General features: G+C 40.1%; 1 protein-coding gene across 1 annotated transcript in view; it reads right to left on the bottom strand.

Moving 5' to 3' along the window:
* Window positions 1–10,676: 10,676 nt before the first annotated feature.
* Window positions 10,677–17,261, bottom strand: part of Naa15 (N-alpha-acetyltransferase 15, NatA auxiliary subunit) — a 74,791-nt gene continuing 68,206 nt past the window's right edge. Inside the window, exons 18-20 of the mRNA XM_059252477.1 lie at window positions 17,036–17,179; window positions 16,182–16,279; window positions 10,677–13,366 (exon numbers count right to left, since the gene is read on the bottom strand). Coding sequence (XP_059108460.1) covers window positions 13,166–13,366; window positions 16,182–16,279; window positions 17,036–17,179 — 443 coding nt within the window. The 3' untranslated portion in view covers window positions 10,677–13,165. The remainder of the gene's footprint in view (window positions 13,367–16,181; window positions 16,280–17,035; window positions 17,180–17,261) is intronic.

The following is a 17,261-nucleotide window of genomic DNA, read 5'->3' as shown; positions in this document are numbered from 1 at the left end:
CAGAAAAACAGATTACTCGGAAGTAGAAAGGAATTACCCAATGATGAAATTTAGTAGCAAGAATAAACTTGTTTAAAACTAATAAAATGGACCTAAAATATATATAGGGAAAAGTTGTAAAATACAGGGTCTCACCAAGTGAGATGGCATACACCTTTAACCCCAGCAGGTGGATCTTGAGTTCGAGGCCAGTCTGGTCTACAGAGCTAGTTGCAGGACTGGCTACCAGGAGGAAGCCTGTTTTGGAAAAACAAACAAAAACAACAACAAAACCCAGAAAGATCCTATCTTTAAAACAAAAACCACCCACACAGAGAATAAACAATACAAACAAGTATAAATCAATAAAATGACTTCTGTTTGTTTGTTTGTTTGTTTGTTTGTTTGTTTGTTTGAGACAAGGTCTTTCTGTAGTCCTGGCTGTCCTGGAACTCTGCATAGACTAGGCTAGCTTCAAACTCACAGAGAACCCCCTGTCTCTACCTACCCAGGGCTGGGATGAAAAGTGTGCACTACTATGCTCAGCTCAATTTGTTTAAAAACATTGGTTTGGGCTGGTCCACGTGGCATAGACCTTTGCTTTAATCCCTGCACTTGGGAGGCAGAGGCAGGAGGATCTCTGTGAATTTGAGACTCTCCTCATCTGCATAGAGTTCTAGGACATTCAGGTCTATACAGACGCTGCCTTTAAAAACAAAACAAACCGTTTTTCTTCACATCTTTGTCAATTCGGTGACTCATTCACTTCTTCCCTTTTCACTCCTTTTCATGTGTATGTATCTGATGAGTATGTAATACATGTTTGCATAGGTGGTGAGCACATGTATACCTACTCTTTCTCACCTCATTCTGTGAGGCAGACTCTCTTAGTCAAACGCAGAACTCACCCATATAGCTAGTCTTGGTAGCTAGCTTGCTCTGGGAATCCAATCTCCATCTTCCAAAGTTACAGGAGGGCTGCCATGCCTGCTCAGCATTGCCCTGGGTTCTGGGGATCCAAAGTCAGAGCCTCTTACTTGCTCAGCAAGCACTTTAACCACTGAGCCATCTCCTCATGCCCTGCCCCCCAAAACGGTCTCATGTAGCTAAAGCTGGCCGAGAACTCACTATATACCCCAAACTAGTTCTGAACTTGTGAGAATTCTGTCTCAGCCCCCTGACTACTAGGGCTACAGATGTGGAACACTATGCCTAGCTGAATTTTTCCATTGGCTTCAAACATGCTATGGAAGTTGAGTGTACTAACATATGCCTATAATCTCAGTTCTGAGAAGGTGGGATAGGAGGATTGTGAGTTCAAGGCCTGCTTGGGTTATGCAATGCTAGAGAGGTTACATGTAGACTTTTTAGAGTCAAGAACTCTGAAGGATATGTTAACTTTGTAAGTTAACACGTTTTGAGTGCCAGTTGATGAACAGGAGACATGAGACCCTTGGGTGAGAAAGGAGGGGCACCTGTAACAAGAGGCAGAGTGTCAGCATGTATGCCTCATTCCCAGCATGACGCCATGAGGCCCCGGGGGATGCCTGACCCATGTAAGTCGTAACATTACAGGACAACAGCCTGCCGGAAACTGGTCTTCATAAGTGGCAGACGAATCTGCCCAGCTTTATCCTGAAGAGTGATAGTGCCTTTTTTCTTTTTTTTTTTTTTTTTTCATCCTGGAGAGCAAACAAGACTCCCCTTGGAACAAGAAGAGGTAATTATCTTCAGCATACAAAGATGATTGCTATACAAATATCCCTGGGAAAGACAGCCCAGGGAAAAAGCTGTTGATCCCTTTGCCTGAACCTGCAGACATGAGAGAACAATGAGGATTAACCTTCACTAAATGGTTAATGCTTCATGAGATAATGCCACCATCTCTGTTCAGGATTGGCATCTTCGTTCCTATGAGAACTGAGATTTTCCTCATTCTTTGTATGCTCAGTAATTTGGGGTTACATCCTGGACATTTTGAACATTCTGTTTGGAGGCTTGGGTCCTATTTAAATTCTACTGGAAATGTAGATCTGGATATGGTAGTGCCATACCTTAATCCCAGAACTTAGGATAGTGAGGCAGACATTTCTTTGGGCCACCAACCAGCTCCAAAATAAAGACACGAGACTTGTTATTATGAATGCTCAGCCTTAGCTTAGGCTTGTCCCACTAGCTCTTTTAAGTTAATTTAAGCTGTTTCTTTTCATCTACGTTTTGCCTCAGGGCTTTTTACCTGTCATTCTGTATGTACTATTTTCCTGCTTACTTCATATCCGACTGGCTGGCCCCTGGCATCTCTCTGGTGTCTCTTTCTTTCTTTCTTTCTTTCTTTCTTTCTTTCTTTCTTTCTTCCTTTCTTTCTACTCCAAGCCTAAATTCCTCCTCCTACTTATTCTCCCTGCCTGGAAGTTCCACCTATACCTCCTCCCTCGCTATTGGCCATTCAGCTTTTTATTAGATCCATCAGGTACCTTAGGAAGGCAAGGTAAAATAGCAACACATCTTTACATAATTAAACAAATATTCTGCAACAGAAAATCATGAATTTGAGGTAAGCCTTCCTGCTCTCATGATGATCATGGATTAACCCTCTGAAAATGTAAATGTAAGCAAGCCCCCAATTAAATGCTTTATTTTATAAGTTGTCTTGGTCATGGTGTTTCATCACAGCAACAGAACAATAACTAAGACAGAAGCCTTCTTCCTCTCTCTCTCTAAGGACATAAGCTTACATTTAACATAATGAATATCCTTTCCCTTGGGTGAGAATGAGTGGACACCAATGCTTTGATTAAAAAAAAAAAAAAGAAAAACCTCAGAATCTCTTAATTTCACAGCATTTCTGTTAGGCAACCCCGTGTACTTTAAGGAAACATCTGGCTCTTGTGGGAACTGAGGTATGAGGAAGTGATACAAGGTACTGTTTATAACAGTGTTGGTGTTGCACATGGGAATGTCGTATACAGTCTCAGAAACTTCAGTTTCTGGTTTGACAGGAAAGTGGCAGGATATGAAGGTGTCATAGGCAGAAGCAAATCCTGTAGGATCCCAGTTTACCTAACTTGATGGATGATGTCAAGGATGATGATGGAGGAGACAAGAGAGCATGTTCTCAGCTCCTTTCTCGATGGTTTATACTAAAGGCCTTTTCTTGAGGAAAAAAAAAAAAGTACCTGGGCTTTGCCTAGGCATTCCAATTCTGGAAACACTCCTGGATATGCAACTAGATAAAATAGCAGAGGTTTATTTTGACTCATATATGCAGCTAGATAAAGTAGCAAAGACTTTTTTTTGACTCATATCTGCAATGCCAAGGCGGTGGTAGAACACATGCTCAACATGTAAAAGGCATGGGGTTCAGCACATTGTGTTAAAAGAGAAAAATCTGATAAAGTGTGTCAGCCAGGTTAGGTGGCACATAGTTGGGAACCCAGGTCCTTGGAAGGGTAAGGCAGGAAGATCCCAAGTTCAAAGTCAACCTGCTGAATTTAGCAAGATCTGCTCTAAAATAAACAAACGGTATACCTAAGAGTGTCCACATAATAACAGTATACCTAATGTGCCCACATGATGTCAAATAAAAAAACAATATATATGTGAAGAAAATGTTAAATGCCAACACAGAGCCAGGATGTAGCTCAGTGGTAAAGCATTTGCTCCACAAAGGCCCTGCCTGTATTTGATCCCCAATACTGAAGAAAATGCCTTAAAAATGTCAACCGTCAGGCCGGGCGGTGGTGGCGCACGCCTTTAATCCCAGCACTCGGGAGGCAGAGCCAGGCGGATCTCTGTGAGTTCGAGGCCAGCCTGGGCTACCAAGTGAGTTCCAGGAAAGGCGCAAAGCTACACAGAGAAACCCTGTCTCAAAAAAACCAAAAAAAAAAAAAAATGTCAACCGTCTTAGAATAACGTTTATGAATAACTAAACTTGTTTTTTCCCTACAGTGGATTTGGAGAGTGAAAAAAGTGATTTCTCCAAAATAGGATGATGGAGTGGCCACCAAGCTCTTCACTCACACCCTCTGGTGGCTATACGGGTTAGATGCTCTATTTTTCCCATTGCCATCTTTAGTAACACCAGTAGAATTGTAAAGTAATACCAGGCTGAATGGTAGAGCACATGATCCACATGTGTGAGGCACAGACTTATCTCTAGTACCAGAAATAGTTATTTTTTTAAAAAAATTCACTAAGTAATTCAAGACACTTACTCGGCTGGGGATGTAGTTCAGTCAGTCCAGAGTTCGATTCGTAATCCCATCCCTTGGGAGGTGGAGTCGGGAGATCAGACATACAAGACCATCCTCTGAATTCTACCCTTTCCTGTACCAAGCCCCTTCTCATACTTCTTTCTGGCTGAAACTTCCTCCTCTTTACAATCCACATTCTTCATGTGTTTAACTACAAATTTAGCTACAAATTATTCCTCCTGGGATATTTTGCTTGATTAAATTGTTTCATTTATTTTACATCCTGACGGTGGTTCCCTCCTCTCCTCCTGTCCCCCCCCCTCCTCCTCACCCCCATCTACTTCTATTTCTGTTCAGAAAGGGGCAGGCCTCCTATGGTGTCAGCAAAGCATGGCATATCAAGTTGAGGTAGGATTAAGCTCCTCCCTTTGTATTAAGGCTGGGCAAGGCAACCCAGTATGGAGAATAGGTTCCCAAAAGCCAGCTCAAGTGTTAGCGACAGGCCCTGATCCCACTGCTAGGAGTCCTACACAACTGTCACACATAATGTAGAGGACCTAGATTGGTCCCATGCAGGCTCCCTAGCTGTCAGTCCAGAATTTGAGAGTGCCTATAAGGCCAGGTTAGTTGTCTCTGGCCTTGACCCCCCTGGCTCCCTCCTGGGATACTTTGTATCAGTTGCACTGCATCTTTCCTTTTTGTTTAAATCTATGTACAGTGTATGTATGTGTATGTTCATGGTTGTGCACATGTATAGGAGTACACATGTATCAACGTCAGGTATCCACTCGTCTCCACCTTTTTTGGGGTGGCAGGGACTTTTCTTTTTTCTTTTTTGAAACAGTCTCTCACTATGCATCCTTGGCTGGCCTGGAACTTACGTTGACTCGGCCTGCTTCTGTGTCCCAAGTGCTGGAACTCATGTCCCACCTTCTGCCTTACCGTCTTTTGTTTGTTTTCTGGAGAGAGGGTACTGGCTGTCCTGGAGTTCTCTACGTAGACCAGGCTTGAATCACAGAGATGCTCCTGCCTCTGCTTGCAGAATGGTGGTACCCGATCCATCTTATCTTTTTAATTACATTTTTGTGTGTATGTGGGCCAGCACATCACAACACACATACTATGGATGTCACTGGAACTCCTTCCACCATGTAAGTCCCAGGTCATCAGGCTGGAGGTCTGATGGCTTTACCCGCAGCCACCTCACCAGCCTTAGCGTTTAAGACAAAGTCTTTCACTGAACCAGGCAATCACCCATTTATAGACTGGCTGGCCAGCAGGTCCTAGGGATCCTCCCATCTCTAACTCGAAAATGCTGGGATTATGAGTAAGTCTAGTTTCATGTAGGTGCAGGAACATGAACTCAGGTCCTCATGCTTGCATGGCAAGACATTACCAATGAAACCATCTCCCCAGCTCCATGGGAGGTAATTCTTAATTAAGTTCTGCTAACCCATTCATTATAGCTACAGAACCTTACAGAGTATAGTTTAATTAATCTGTTCCTATTTAAATATTCTTGTTATTTTATATAATTTTTAAAAGTTAAAAAATTTAAGTGTATCAAGGAAATAAACTACTTCCTGAAATATTGGCCCAATGTATCGTAGTAAACAATGATAGCCATGAATAATAAAAATAGAATACTGATGAGAATAACCTCATTTTTTAAAGTGGGTGTTTACTCCGCATTGGGCTGCAGTAGTAAAAAAGTTAACCCTTCCAACTATTTTATCTAGAATTTTTTTTTTTTTCAAGACAGGGTTTCTCTGTTTAGTCCTTGCTGTCCTGGAACTCACTCTGTAGACCAGGCTGGCCTCGAACTCATAGATCTGCCTGTCTCAGCCTCCCAAGTACTGAGATTAAAAGTGTATACCTGTGGTGGCGCACGCGTTTAATCCCAACACTCGGGAGGCAGAGCCAGGCGGATCTCTGTGAGTTCGAGGCCAGACTGGTCTACAGAGTGAGATCCTAAAAGTGTGTACCACCACTGCCTGGCAGACCTATAAATTTTTAGTACAGTGTCTGAGAGATTAAAGTCAGTCTATAACCTGATTCTAACTCACCCACAAGCTGTTATAACTCCATTATATTGCTGTGGTACTAAATCTCCGAGTGTTTGTGCTAGTACTTGACGGTTGAGTCATAGGATCAAAGAAAATTACCTTACTAAGGAAGACCTTCTGTGAAGACAGATCGGAAGTATAACTTCCAGGTGTGCCAAGGTGAGAAACAAAAAACATAAACCCCAGAAAGGCAAGGAATAGTGTCATTCCCACCACTTGTCCAATAACTATTAACCAGCAGAAAACACTCCAAACATAACTGAGGATGGCTGACAATATTGTCTTCCTTTTATTAACTAAAAATACTGGCTAGATTTGAGAGTCCTACCCAGAATGTGTTCAACACCCTCAAAAAGTAAGTTTATTTGGTGACTCTGGACCCTGTCAACCTCCTTACCAAACACTCTACTACCAAAATTCCTGTCACTACTAAGACTTGTAACAAGGATTCATTTATTTATAGTAAACACAATCTTGTAGGAAAAACAAATGGTCAGATTTAGTTGTTTTCAGGAAGAACTAGATCTACCTACTTAAAAGCTCAAGGACTTGCTTGGTGTCCACTTAAAATGCTGTGTCAAGGGAAAATTTAAAGCTGTTTCAATGAAGTAAACAGACAGGTTGGCCTTTTCTTTGTTCTCTACTCGTATCTCAGTATAATTAACAGGCTTGAAGTATCAGAAGCGTGGATGGGAAACCAATTAGAAAGTTCTTAACAGAGTTAAAATTCTGGGCTCAGCCGGGCGGTGGTGGCGCACGCCTTTAATCCCAGCACTCGGGAGGCAGAGCCAGGCGGATCTCTGTGAGTTCGAGGCCAGCCTGGGCTACCAAGTGAGTCCCAGGAAAGGCGCAAAGCTACACAGAGAAACCCTGTCTCGAAAAACCAAAAAAAAAAAAAAAAAAAAAAAAAAATTCTGGGCTCATTTACTTAGTATAAGAGAGGTCACAATATCTGTACTTCCACTTTTTCTTGTTTTTAGAGACAGCACTTCTCTGTGTACTCTTGGCTGTCCTGAATTCATTCTGTAGACCGGGATATTCTCAAACAAGAGATCCACCTGCTTCTGCCTCCTCAGTGCTAGGATTAAAGGCTTGCACACACTTGACTGAGACAGTACCTTTTAACTTTGCATGTACTTTAAAATCTCTAGGAAACGTCAGGGTCAGGCAGCTATCAATACTGATTAATACTAATTGCAGATCATTTTAATCAAGTTTCCTAGTGGGCCTGGGAAACAACAGGTGTTTTCAGATTTCTCCTGGGACTTGAATACAGAACCAGTGTTAAGCTTCTATTTTCAAGGGCTGAACTGTTTCCTCCACATAGAGAAAGGCACCGGTGGACTGGAGCTGATGGCTATCATTGACTCTGACTCCATAGTTGGAGAAGCTAGAAGATTAAAGATGTTAGGCCATTAAAAGTCTGGGTATGTAGTATGTCTGTCACCAATGTCCCAATATTGTTTGGAAGATTAAAAACTGAGTGGCATCCTTTGCCATAAGTCAGTTCCAACAGGCATGGCAGTACGTGGGAAGAGCCTGCTAAAGATACAAGATGAGCCCATTCACTGCCAACCAGTATCACAACCGACAGTGGAGAAAATTAGACATGGTACTTCCAGCACCTGTGTCCTACAAAAACAAAAACAAACAAACAAAAAACTGACAAGCTACAAAAAAGAGCAAAGATTACATGTGGGGAAAAATACTGATAACATCAATAAATACGCATCTGTAATATTTTGAGATGATTACTTATGGCCAACAGGTAGGACCAAGATGAATCTTCTATAACCACAGACCAGGGATAGGAAATTTGAGATTTTGCAGATGACCTAAGTTCACGGTCATTGCTACTTCCTACATTCTGTGGGGCAATGATATTCACACACCACTCTCAACAAGGGTACATTGCTTTCATCCCTCTGTCTTTTAAGATTTCACAGATTACAGACAGGAGAGATGACTAAGGGGGTAAAGGCACTTGCCACCAAGCCTGATGATCCGATTTCAGATCCTGGGACCCACATGGTGGGAGAAGAGAACTGACTCCTGCAAGTTGTCCTCTGATCTCCAAGTTCATACTCAATATACAATAAAAACAAATTTAAAAATGGACATACAGGAATGTGAGCCAAAGCATGTCATGTAACTTCAGGCTACAATTGGACATTTCACTCACACAGTTCTAGCAGGTAAGCTGAAAATGCTATGTTCAATGGAGTGCTTAAAACTTTTTCAACTATTAAAAACAAAAAACAAAATAAAAACAAACAAGTGAAGCAGTTGGCTTATTCCTAGGTCCTTTTTAATGAACTTCTGAACAAGTAATGCTGAATACATGTTCCTAAATATGTCTATTACTCTCACTTTTTTAAAAACTAAGTTAACCAACAGCAGAGTTATTACTAGTATTTGGTATTCCAGAATCCAGGGGATAGTCTCTTTACCATCTACTTTAAATGGCAACTTTTTCATTTTAAAAGACACAAAGCAGCACTATGATTACTTGAGGGCAGCAAAGCAGAACTCCTAAGAAAAGCCAGTTTGGAAGAACAATGCAGCCATGAGTGTGTCCTGAAAAACCTCCAATTACAAATGAAACAGGTGGCAAATTGATTCAGGAGCAAACAATGGAAAGCCCAGAGACAGCACAGAGGGTCCCTGTGCCCGTCATGTAAACATAGGAGACAAGCACTATTAGCTGAAATCAACTCAAGATCCACAACACTCTCAAAATCACCTCACTTCTTGTTACTCCTAAATGAGAAGACAAGTTTGTCCTCAGAAGAGGCCAGACATCTTTACATTACAATGAGATTTCCAACATGTAGAAATATGCTATCTGCATGAAATACAGGTTCTTGGACTACAGACCAGGGCCTCACTTATGGGCCAGTGAAATGCCCCAGCAGGTGAAGGTGCCACGCAGCCTGGTAACCTGAGTTTGATCCCTGAAACACATGTAAGGGTGGAAGGTGGGATTCCTAAGCAAGTTGTCCGGCCTCCACACATGCTCTCACACAAGTGTGCCCCCCACCACTCATCATTTTAAGCCTTCATAGTTAGGCATGGTGTTCAATTCCAGCACTCAGGAGGGAGGGGGAGGCAGACCTCTATGCTTGAGGCAAGCAATGGTACACAGTGAGATACTGTCTCAAAAGTTATGCAGAGCTCAGAATGGTTTTGCTGCACTGCTAGTAACACCCTTACATTCGGTATAAGCAGCCCTGAAACAAAGGCTAGTTTACGTACATAGAACACTGAGGTTATAACATCAGTAAGTTCTCATTTATATTGTACCAAACTTCTTTCTTCTAGCTATTATCCCAAAATGATGGTGCCTTAGAGTCAACTGCATGAACCAACAAGCTGGAGACCTTTAGACTCTTTCCTTCTATAGCTTTTCCCTATGCTTTCTTTCTTTCTTTCTTTCTCCTTCTTCCTTCCTTCCTCCCTCTCTCTCTCTCTCTCTCTCTCTCTCTCTCTCTCTCTCTCTCTCTCTCTCTCTCTTTCTTTCCAGACTGGTCCTCAACTCCATCTCACAAGTGCTGGGATTACAGGCATGCACCCTCACACATAGCATCCTTTGCTTGTTTTTAGTATTACCGTATGTCTTCATGGAAGCAGTTGTTTTACTACATGAACTAGAGTATACATAAAAGATATTCTTTGTTAAATACAGCATTCTCCAGAATCTCCTACACACTACAAAGACGTTCCATATTCACCTCATAGCTGTAGAACAGAAAAGTGAAACTTGATAAATAACCTTTTCCAAACTTTTTATTGCTATAAATTGTAATTTCCAACCAGCAAAAACTGAAACCATTTCTGCTTCCTGTGGTATGACATAGCTATCTCATAGGGTTTGTCTTAGATTTAACAACTGGTTCAGCAAAGCTTAGACAACAACAAAATGGTATCTTTCAATTAAAAGATCAGGAGCATGAGGCAGGAAAGGAAGACTCCTTCCATCAGGAAGGTTGGTCTGAACTCTCTCAATATCATTATCTTCAGAACTCAAGGACAATAATTATCTAAAAGAAATGCCTACCATGTTGAACACTCTGTGTTTAAGCTTTCCCCAAAAGGATGTTGCTATGCATGGCAATGGGAATAGTCTTACCAACTGATCACCTGACTCAGGACCATGGTTCTCTGAGCTCTGCATACAGTCACAGCTTTCATTCCACAGCTCTGAGCAGCAGAGCATCCAATACAATCATGGTGAAAAAAACAGGGCCTGTAAGACCCGGGAAGCTTTCCAGTGACATCGGCACTACTTTTAGTCATGCTATTAGAGATCATTTTATTGTTGTGCATAATAAATACAGAAAAAAATAGTGAAAATGTATGACTCAACTATCTAATTAAAGCTAAGTAAACTAAGCTAGTCAGAGTTTAGCTTTTCAATGAGAAATGACAATAGTGAATATAAAGAAAAACAAAAGGATCTTTACTTTCCTATATTAATTAACACAGGCCGAGGGAACCCCTTATTAAAAGGGTTGATAACACCAGTTCTTAGCAATAAACATAAGGCACTTGTTTAGATTACAACATCACACTGCATTTTTCCATCTTGTTTATCTAACCCTGTTTTCCCCCACAGTATCACTGGAAATTAACTGAATATGGATGGGGTAAATGTGAAATGATCCAGTTGATATACTCAAAGAGAGTAAAGTACAATGTTTTAGGTGAACCCAGTCAAGGTTCTTTTGACACCAGACAATGTATACACTATCAAGTAAACCTGAAAGAAAATAAACGATTTATTCAACAGTTCCAGTAAAATTGGGATGGAATACAATATACATGATAAGAATTTAGCTCCTCTCGGGTGGCATCTGCGTTAGTTTTGAGTACTTCTGAGTATTCATCCTAAGACAATCTACATCGTTTGAGCATTGCCAAGACAGATAGATTTCATTGTGATATACAGTAGAGTTTAGACAAGTCCACACATACACGCCTACTATATGGCTGCTTCCTCTAACACTGAATTAGTGGCAGAGGTAGCACTAGTGTTTTTCCAAACAATAAGAGCCTCAGTTGCCACTCACAGGAGAAATGTATTTAAAGTTTTACTTTTTTTTTTTTTTTTTGCCATCTGTTAAGATGTTCCTGAGACAGGGCCTGTTAAAGCAAAGCACTGGAGTTCAGACTGTAATTATCTTTGTATCACTAACGTTAGACTGGGATGTGGAATGCAGATCATGTACTATGAAATAAAAGAATTTGATCTTCTGAAAATTCCCTTTAGCGTATGAACTATCTATAACTAAAATACTACAAAAGTTCAATTTTATATACACTTAATTCATTTTACTTAAACTTAATTGCTCAGACCTTGCAAACATAAAGAGAATATTGAGCCTGAGGCTAGTTCTCAGTGTACAGGTTTGACGTGTTTAAGGCTCGTTTTCCCAATCAAAATAGTCGTGTTTAGTTTTCCTTTTAGATTATTACATTCATAGGAGGACCTGCCACAATCCTAGCCCTCAGTGAAATCTGAACAAAGGAGCAGCATTCTACTTCATTCTGGAACTTTCCTGACACCATCCTCTAGCCCACTCTAAAAAGCTCCCCTCTGCACTAGCCCTACAGTGCATTGCATTGCCTCTGGCTTGCAACCTCTGTTTCCACCTGTGTATTTCACAGAAGCCCAACTCGGATTAGTGGAAATATTCACACAACTGTTTTTCAAAACAATTTATTGCATCATATTTGGTACCTTATGTTTGACAACAAAAAAAGAAATTACATTTGTAACTGCAGGAAAAAGAAGCTGGTCTGTTATTGAAAAAAAATCTTGGGCCCTTTAAAAATTACAAAGTCTTGGGCTTGCCTGAAACAACTGAGCAAGAAATATATTCTTAGAAATGAAGGGCTTCAAGTATTACAAACCTGTGACACTGTGGAAAAGTTCCAGAGGTATCTAAACTGCAGCACTTTTTTTCTGCATATCGTGAACAAGGCCTGCTGAGGTTTTTAGCTATTAGTCTCTTGATCAGTCATAGAATGGTAGTCAGGAGTTCTGCTCTTTAACTTCAAGCCATGGTAGATTTTCTTTTTTTCACTCTCGGGTGAAAATTTCATGCTTGCTAATTAGTTGGTGCCACATCACAGTGCATTTGGTTCTTGCATTACAGTTTTAACAAGTTTGGCCAAAACAATGCTAAAGGTCTGCATTGTTATTTTAGTTCTTCAAGTTTTAGTTAAAATTGAGATTGTTCCAACTGGTTCCTTCGGTTAAAAACTGTGGTACAAGAACACCAAACTGATCATGTACAGCAAATTTTGGAAACACAACACGCGTACTGAACACCTTCTAGGTTTCATATAATCTGCTTGGTAGCTATGTGTCCCAGGCTCTACAACGTCAAGCGTCTGTTGTAGATGGCTCTGTACATAGTGATTCACATTGCATACTTCCTATGGTCAAGAATCAATCCCGTAACAAAATCAGTCAGATGCTAAAGCCCCAACAACTCTTTGTGCTCAGTGAAAGAATCCAGTGCTAAAACAGCATTTATGCTGTCTGAGATATAGTAAAATCTCACAAGACAAATTTAAAGTAATATTTCTGCCACACACCTGCTATGTTAGCTGTAATAGCCTCCAGATTTTATATAAATTAGTTTAAAAACATGGGCAGGGAAGATAGGAGTAGGATATGGAATTTTTTTAAACCCTTCAATTTTAGCAGCTTTTAATTTTTAAGAAACTGAACCTATATCCTGTAATGTTAGATATTTTATATATAGTTTTCAGCAGGATAAAAAACGTAAAAGACTATTTGAAGGCAAGAACATTGACTCCTCTCATTCTGTGTAAGTTAGAGCAGTGCAGCAGGTGCGTGACAAAAATATTATATACTAATATGGTCCAAAGTCATTCCATTTGCTTGTTTACTGATGTTCAAATTTCATTGGCCAGTTCTTCAGTTTCTGCAGAGCTATCTCCATTAACTGTGATCTTCATATCCTCTTCATATCCAGGGGGCATGAAAGCCAAAGCATAAGGGAAAAGCTTATGACAATTTGCTCTATAAGCTTCAGCAGCTTCTTTACAGTCTCCTAGGCTACCATCACACAAGGCTTCCAACACCTCCATGCAAGTCTAAAGAAAAGAAAAGGTCATGTTTAGAACTTAACACAAACCAGATCTTACCATGAGACACTTCAACCATTTCCAAAATAAGAATAAAACAGACATTTAAAGAAAACAAAAGCATTTCGTCCTGCTTATAAATCCCATTAGGATGGTCTTTAAGGCCTAATTCAACCATTTCTTCAGAAATGGAGGGTTTATACCAAAATTAAACCAAGAGAAGTGTATGTACATTTGATGAGATACATAAGGGATTGAAAAAGTACTGTGTTTTTTTGTTTGTTTGTTTTGGGGAAGGGGCTTTGAGAAAGGGTTTCTCTGTGTAGCCCTGGCTATCCTAGAACTCACTCTGTAGACCAGGTTAGCCTCGAAGTCACAGACATCTGCCTGCCTCACGAGTGCTGCGATCAAAGGTGTGCGCCACCACCACCCAGCTAAAAGTAGCATTTTTTTTAAAGGGGTACTTTGAATAATCACACACCTTATGAAATAACATTGCCTCAGCCTAGTTTGGCCCTATGTATAAACATTTAACTTACAATGTCAATGCTGATTTCTGCATGTAGGACATTTTCTTTCCTTCTTTTGGGGAAGCAATGAGCAAGCAAAATCAAATACTGGCCCGGACATGGTGGCCCATATTTAATCCCAGCACTTGAGAGGCAGAAGCCAGTGGACCTTTATGAGTTCAAGGCCAGTCTGGTCTATGTTACATAGTGAGTTCTAGTCCAGCCAAGGCTACTCTCAACAAACAAACAAAACCAAAATCAAATCCTGCTATTAAACTCCAAATTCAAATTAAGGAATCATGAGGCTGGAGAAATGGCTCAGCAGTTGGGAGCACTTGTTGCTTTTGCAGAGACCTCATAAGAGTTTGGTACTCACCATCCACATAGTGGTTCACAACCATCCCTAACGAGTTCTAAGAGATCCAATGCCTTCTTCTGACCTCCAAGAGCACCAAGCACACATATGGTGCATAGCCATACATGCAGGCAAAACACTCAGACACAATTTTTTTTTAAAAAAGTGCAATCCTCGTTGCAGAGAAATCCTACCTCAATCCTCCCCCATAAAATAAATAACAATAAAAAAAAGCAATCTTAAGGAATGTCCAAGAATTAAGTAAGCAGAAAAATGTCCAGTAAAAAGTGATTAGAAAAACAGGTTCTCTCTCTTTCACACATACATACACACACACACGTCTTTCAATATCTCCTATATTTGTATCTGCATTTTAAAATGTTTCATGTTATGTGCATTCCTCACATTTTTTTAAAAGATTTATTTATTTCTTGTGTACACAGTGTTCTGCCTGCATGTATGTCTACAGGCCAGAAGAGGGCACCGGATCTCATTACGGATAGTTGTGAGCGACCATGTGGTTGCTGGGAATTGAACTTAGGATCTTTGGAAGAGCAACCAGTGCTCTTCACTGCTGAGCCACATCTCCAGCTCCCTCACATTTTCTTTTCAGTTAGACAACACTACTTAGTTTCCATATACAAAGCACTCCAAAAAATCCTGCCAGGATACAAAATACACTACATTCACACTCTACCCCAATGGTGCATTACTTGACAACCTCGGGTTCCACGACTTTCACTCTTAAGCTGGATTGATGGCTCAGTGGTTCCAGCTGACTTCTCATGTAACAAGACGAATGTCCTGGAAATGCCTGAAACTCCAAACCCATGGGATCTAACACCATCTTCTGGAAGGCACACTTTCACAAATGCACACACACACACACACACACACACACACACACACACACAAATAAATCCTTAAAAGAAAAGATATATTGCCTTCATTTGTATTGAATAAACACATTAAACTATTTTTCAGCAAGCACTCTTTTTTTTAGACAGGGCCTTACTCTATAGACTAGGCTGGCCTCCAACTCACAGAAATCTACCTGTCTCTGCTTCTTAAGTGCTGGGATTAATAGCCTGGGCAACACCAAGTACTCTCTTTATTGGACCAATCATAGTACAATGTAGCTAGCTATCTTGTCTTTATAGTTTAAATTAGAATTGACATTATCATATTCTCATAATATATTACTCTAAAAATTATTATTTTGTTTTTTTAATTTAGTCTATGCTAAGAACATTTTTTGTTTTGTTTTTTCAAGACAAGGTCTTACCATGCAGCTCTGGCTGTCCTGGAACTCACTATGTAGGCCAGGCTGACCTTGAATTCACAGAGATCTGCCTGCCTTTGCCTTAGCCTCCTGAGTGCTGGGATTAAAGTTGTGCACCACTACATTTGGCTCTAAGTACATTTTAAATCTGTCAGAATCCTCACTGAGACTAGTGGTTGCAAGATATATAGATATCCCAAAATATAACTGAAATCCAAAAATAACCATGTTTATTTTTTTAATTTTCAAAAGATTTATTTACTTTTAAATAAATGTATGGGTGTATGGATGTTTTATCTTCATGTGTGCTCAGTGTCCATGGAAGCCAGAAGAGGGTGTTAGAGCCTCTAGAACTGATGATACATTTCTGAGCTGCTATGTGAGTGCTGGGAATTGAATCTAGTTATCCTGGAAGAACATCCAGTGCTCTTAACTGCTGAGCTATCTCTCTAGCCTGAGTACATGTAATTTCATCATAACATATTTCTAAATAAAGTTATTTCAAGTTATGTACATGAAACTAGTTACTAAGTACCAACTAACCTGGTATACTTGTGTACAAGAACACAAAAACAAACATACGCACACAGCCCCTCAACACTTTTAGAGAGAAGTGGAAGAGTAGGTAAGTTTCTCTTAGAGAGTGATTACTTAAAATCAGTAAGTAGACCCCATTACCTGAAGGTTTCTGTTGGTGAGGGACCCATCAAGTGTTGTTGCCAGCTCTATTGCTCGTTTCTGACTAGAAGAATCTAAATAATACACCATTTTGGCAGCTAAATGGGAGGAAAGAGGTATCTTAGTTTAGAAACCTTGAACCAAGTCTTGGCATTTATTTATTCAAATATAAAATAGAAGGTATGCTCAAGCAATGCAACATAATATAGTCATGGGAGACACTGTTATTACAACACCCCCGAGGGTTGGATTGTCTCAAGTGGGAGAAAAGACTAGGGTACATAAAAGATCCACCCAACGGAAAAAAATGTTAATAAAAAACATGAAGCAATACAAATACTCTAATACTTGTCTTGGTGTAATGAGACTGTGAATCACTTTCCTACTAAAATAAATACAATAATTGGTAGCCAAGGGGAAATGGTTCAGTAATTTCATGTGGGAAAAGGCAATGAGAAACAGCCATGAGACAAGAGCTGCCACATGCCTTCAGTCCCAGCACTTGGGGGCAGAAGCAGGCAGATCTCTCACAGAGATTAGTGACTTCCAGGTCAGGTATGGGTACACAATGAGTCCTTACCTGCCCCCCCCACATTAAAAAAGTCAGTTGTATTTATTTATTTATAATGTTGGTTCTGAACTAGTAGAAACAATGTATCTGGTTTTACTGTAACAATTCTGCTTCACAAAAATTTTAAATATAGAAGAAGCAACTAAATGCTGTTTTCCTAGTATTAAAAAGTATAGTGCACATTGCCATTTTGAGCAAAATCTATACCATACATTGACAGTGATTCACTAAAGCACTAAAGTTGTTCAAGAAGGCTACCAGAAGGACCAAATAAAATGATTACCTGATAATCTATGTGGCAATGAATCCGAATTCCTTTTCAGAAAAGTTTCATTAAAATTCTTTGGATTTGTTGCTCCAAAAAGACGATTCATTTCTTGTTTTAATACTGTTCTAACTGTTTCAGGTAAGTCTTTACTTTCACACACTGTTAAGAAATTAAAAAGACAACTCTCTTAGCAGTTAGATACTCTGATAAAGCTTATAATAGTTCCTCATCCTCTAAGCCC

The sequence above is a fragment of the Peromyscus eremicus genome, unplaced genomic scaffold (genome assembly GCF_949786415.1).
Source record: "Peromyscus eremicus unplaced genomic scaffold, PerEre_H2_v1 PerEre#2#unplaced_62, whole genome shotgun sequence".
NCBI lineage: Eukaryota > Metazoa > Chordata > Mammalia > Rodentia > Cricetidae > Peromyscus > Peromyscus eremicus.
The sequence above is the reverse complement of the archived record's forward strand: the minus strand, read 5'-3'. Positions and strand labels throughout refer to the sequence as shown.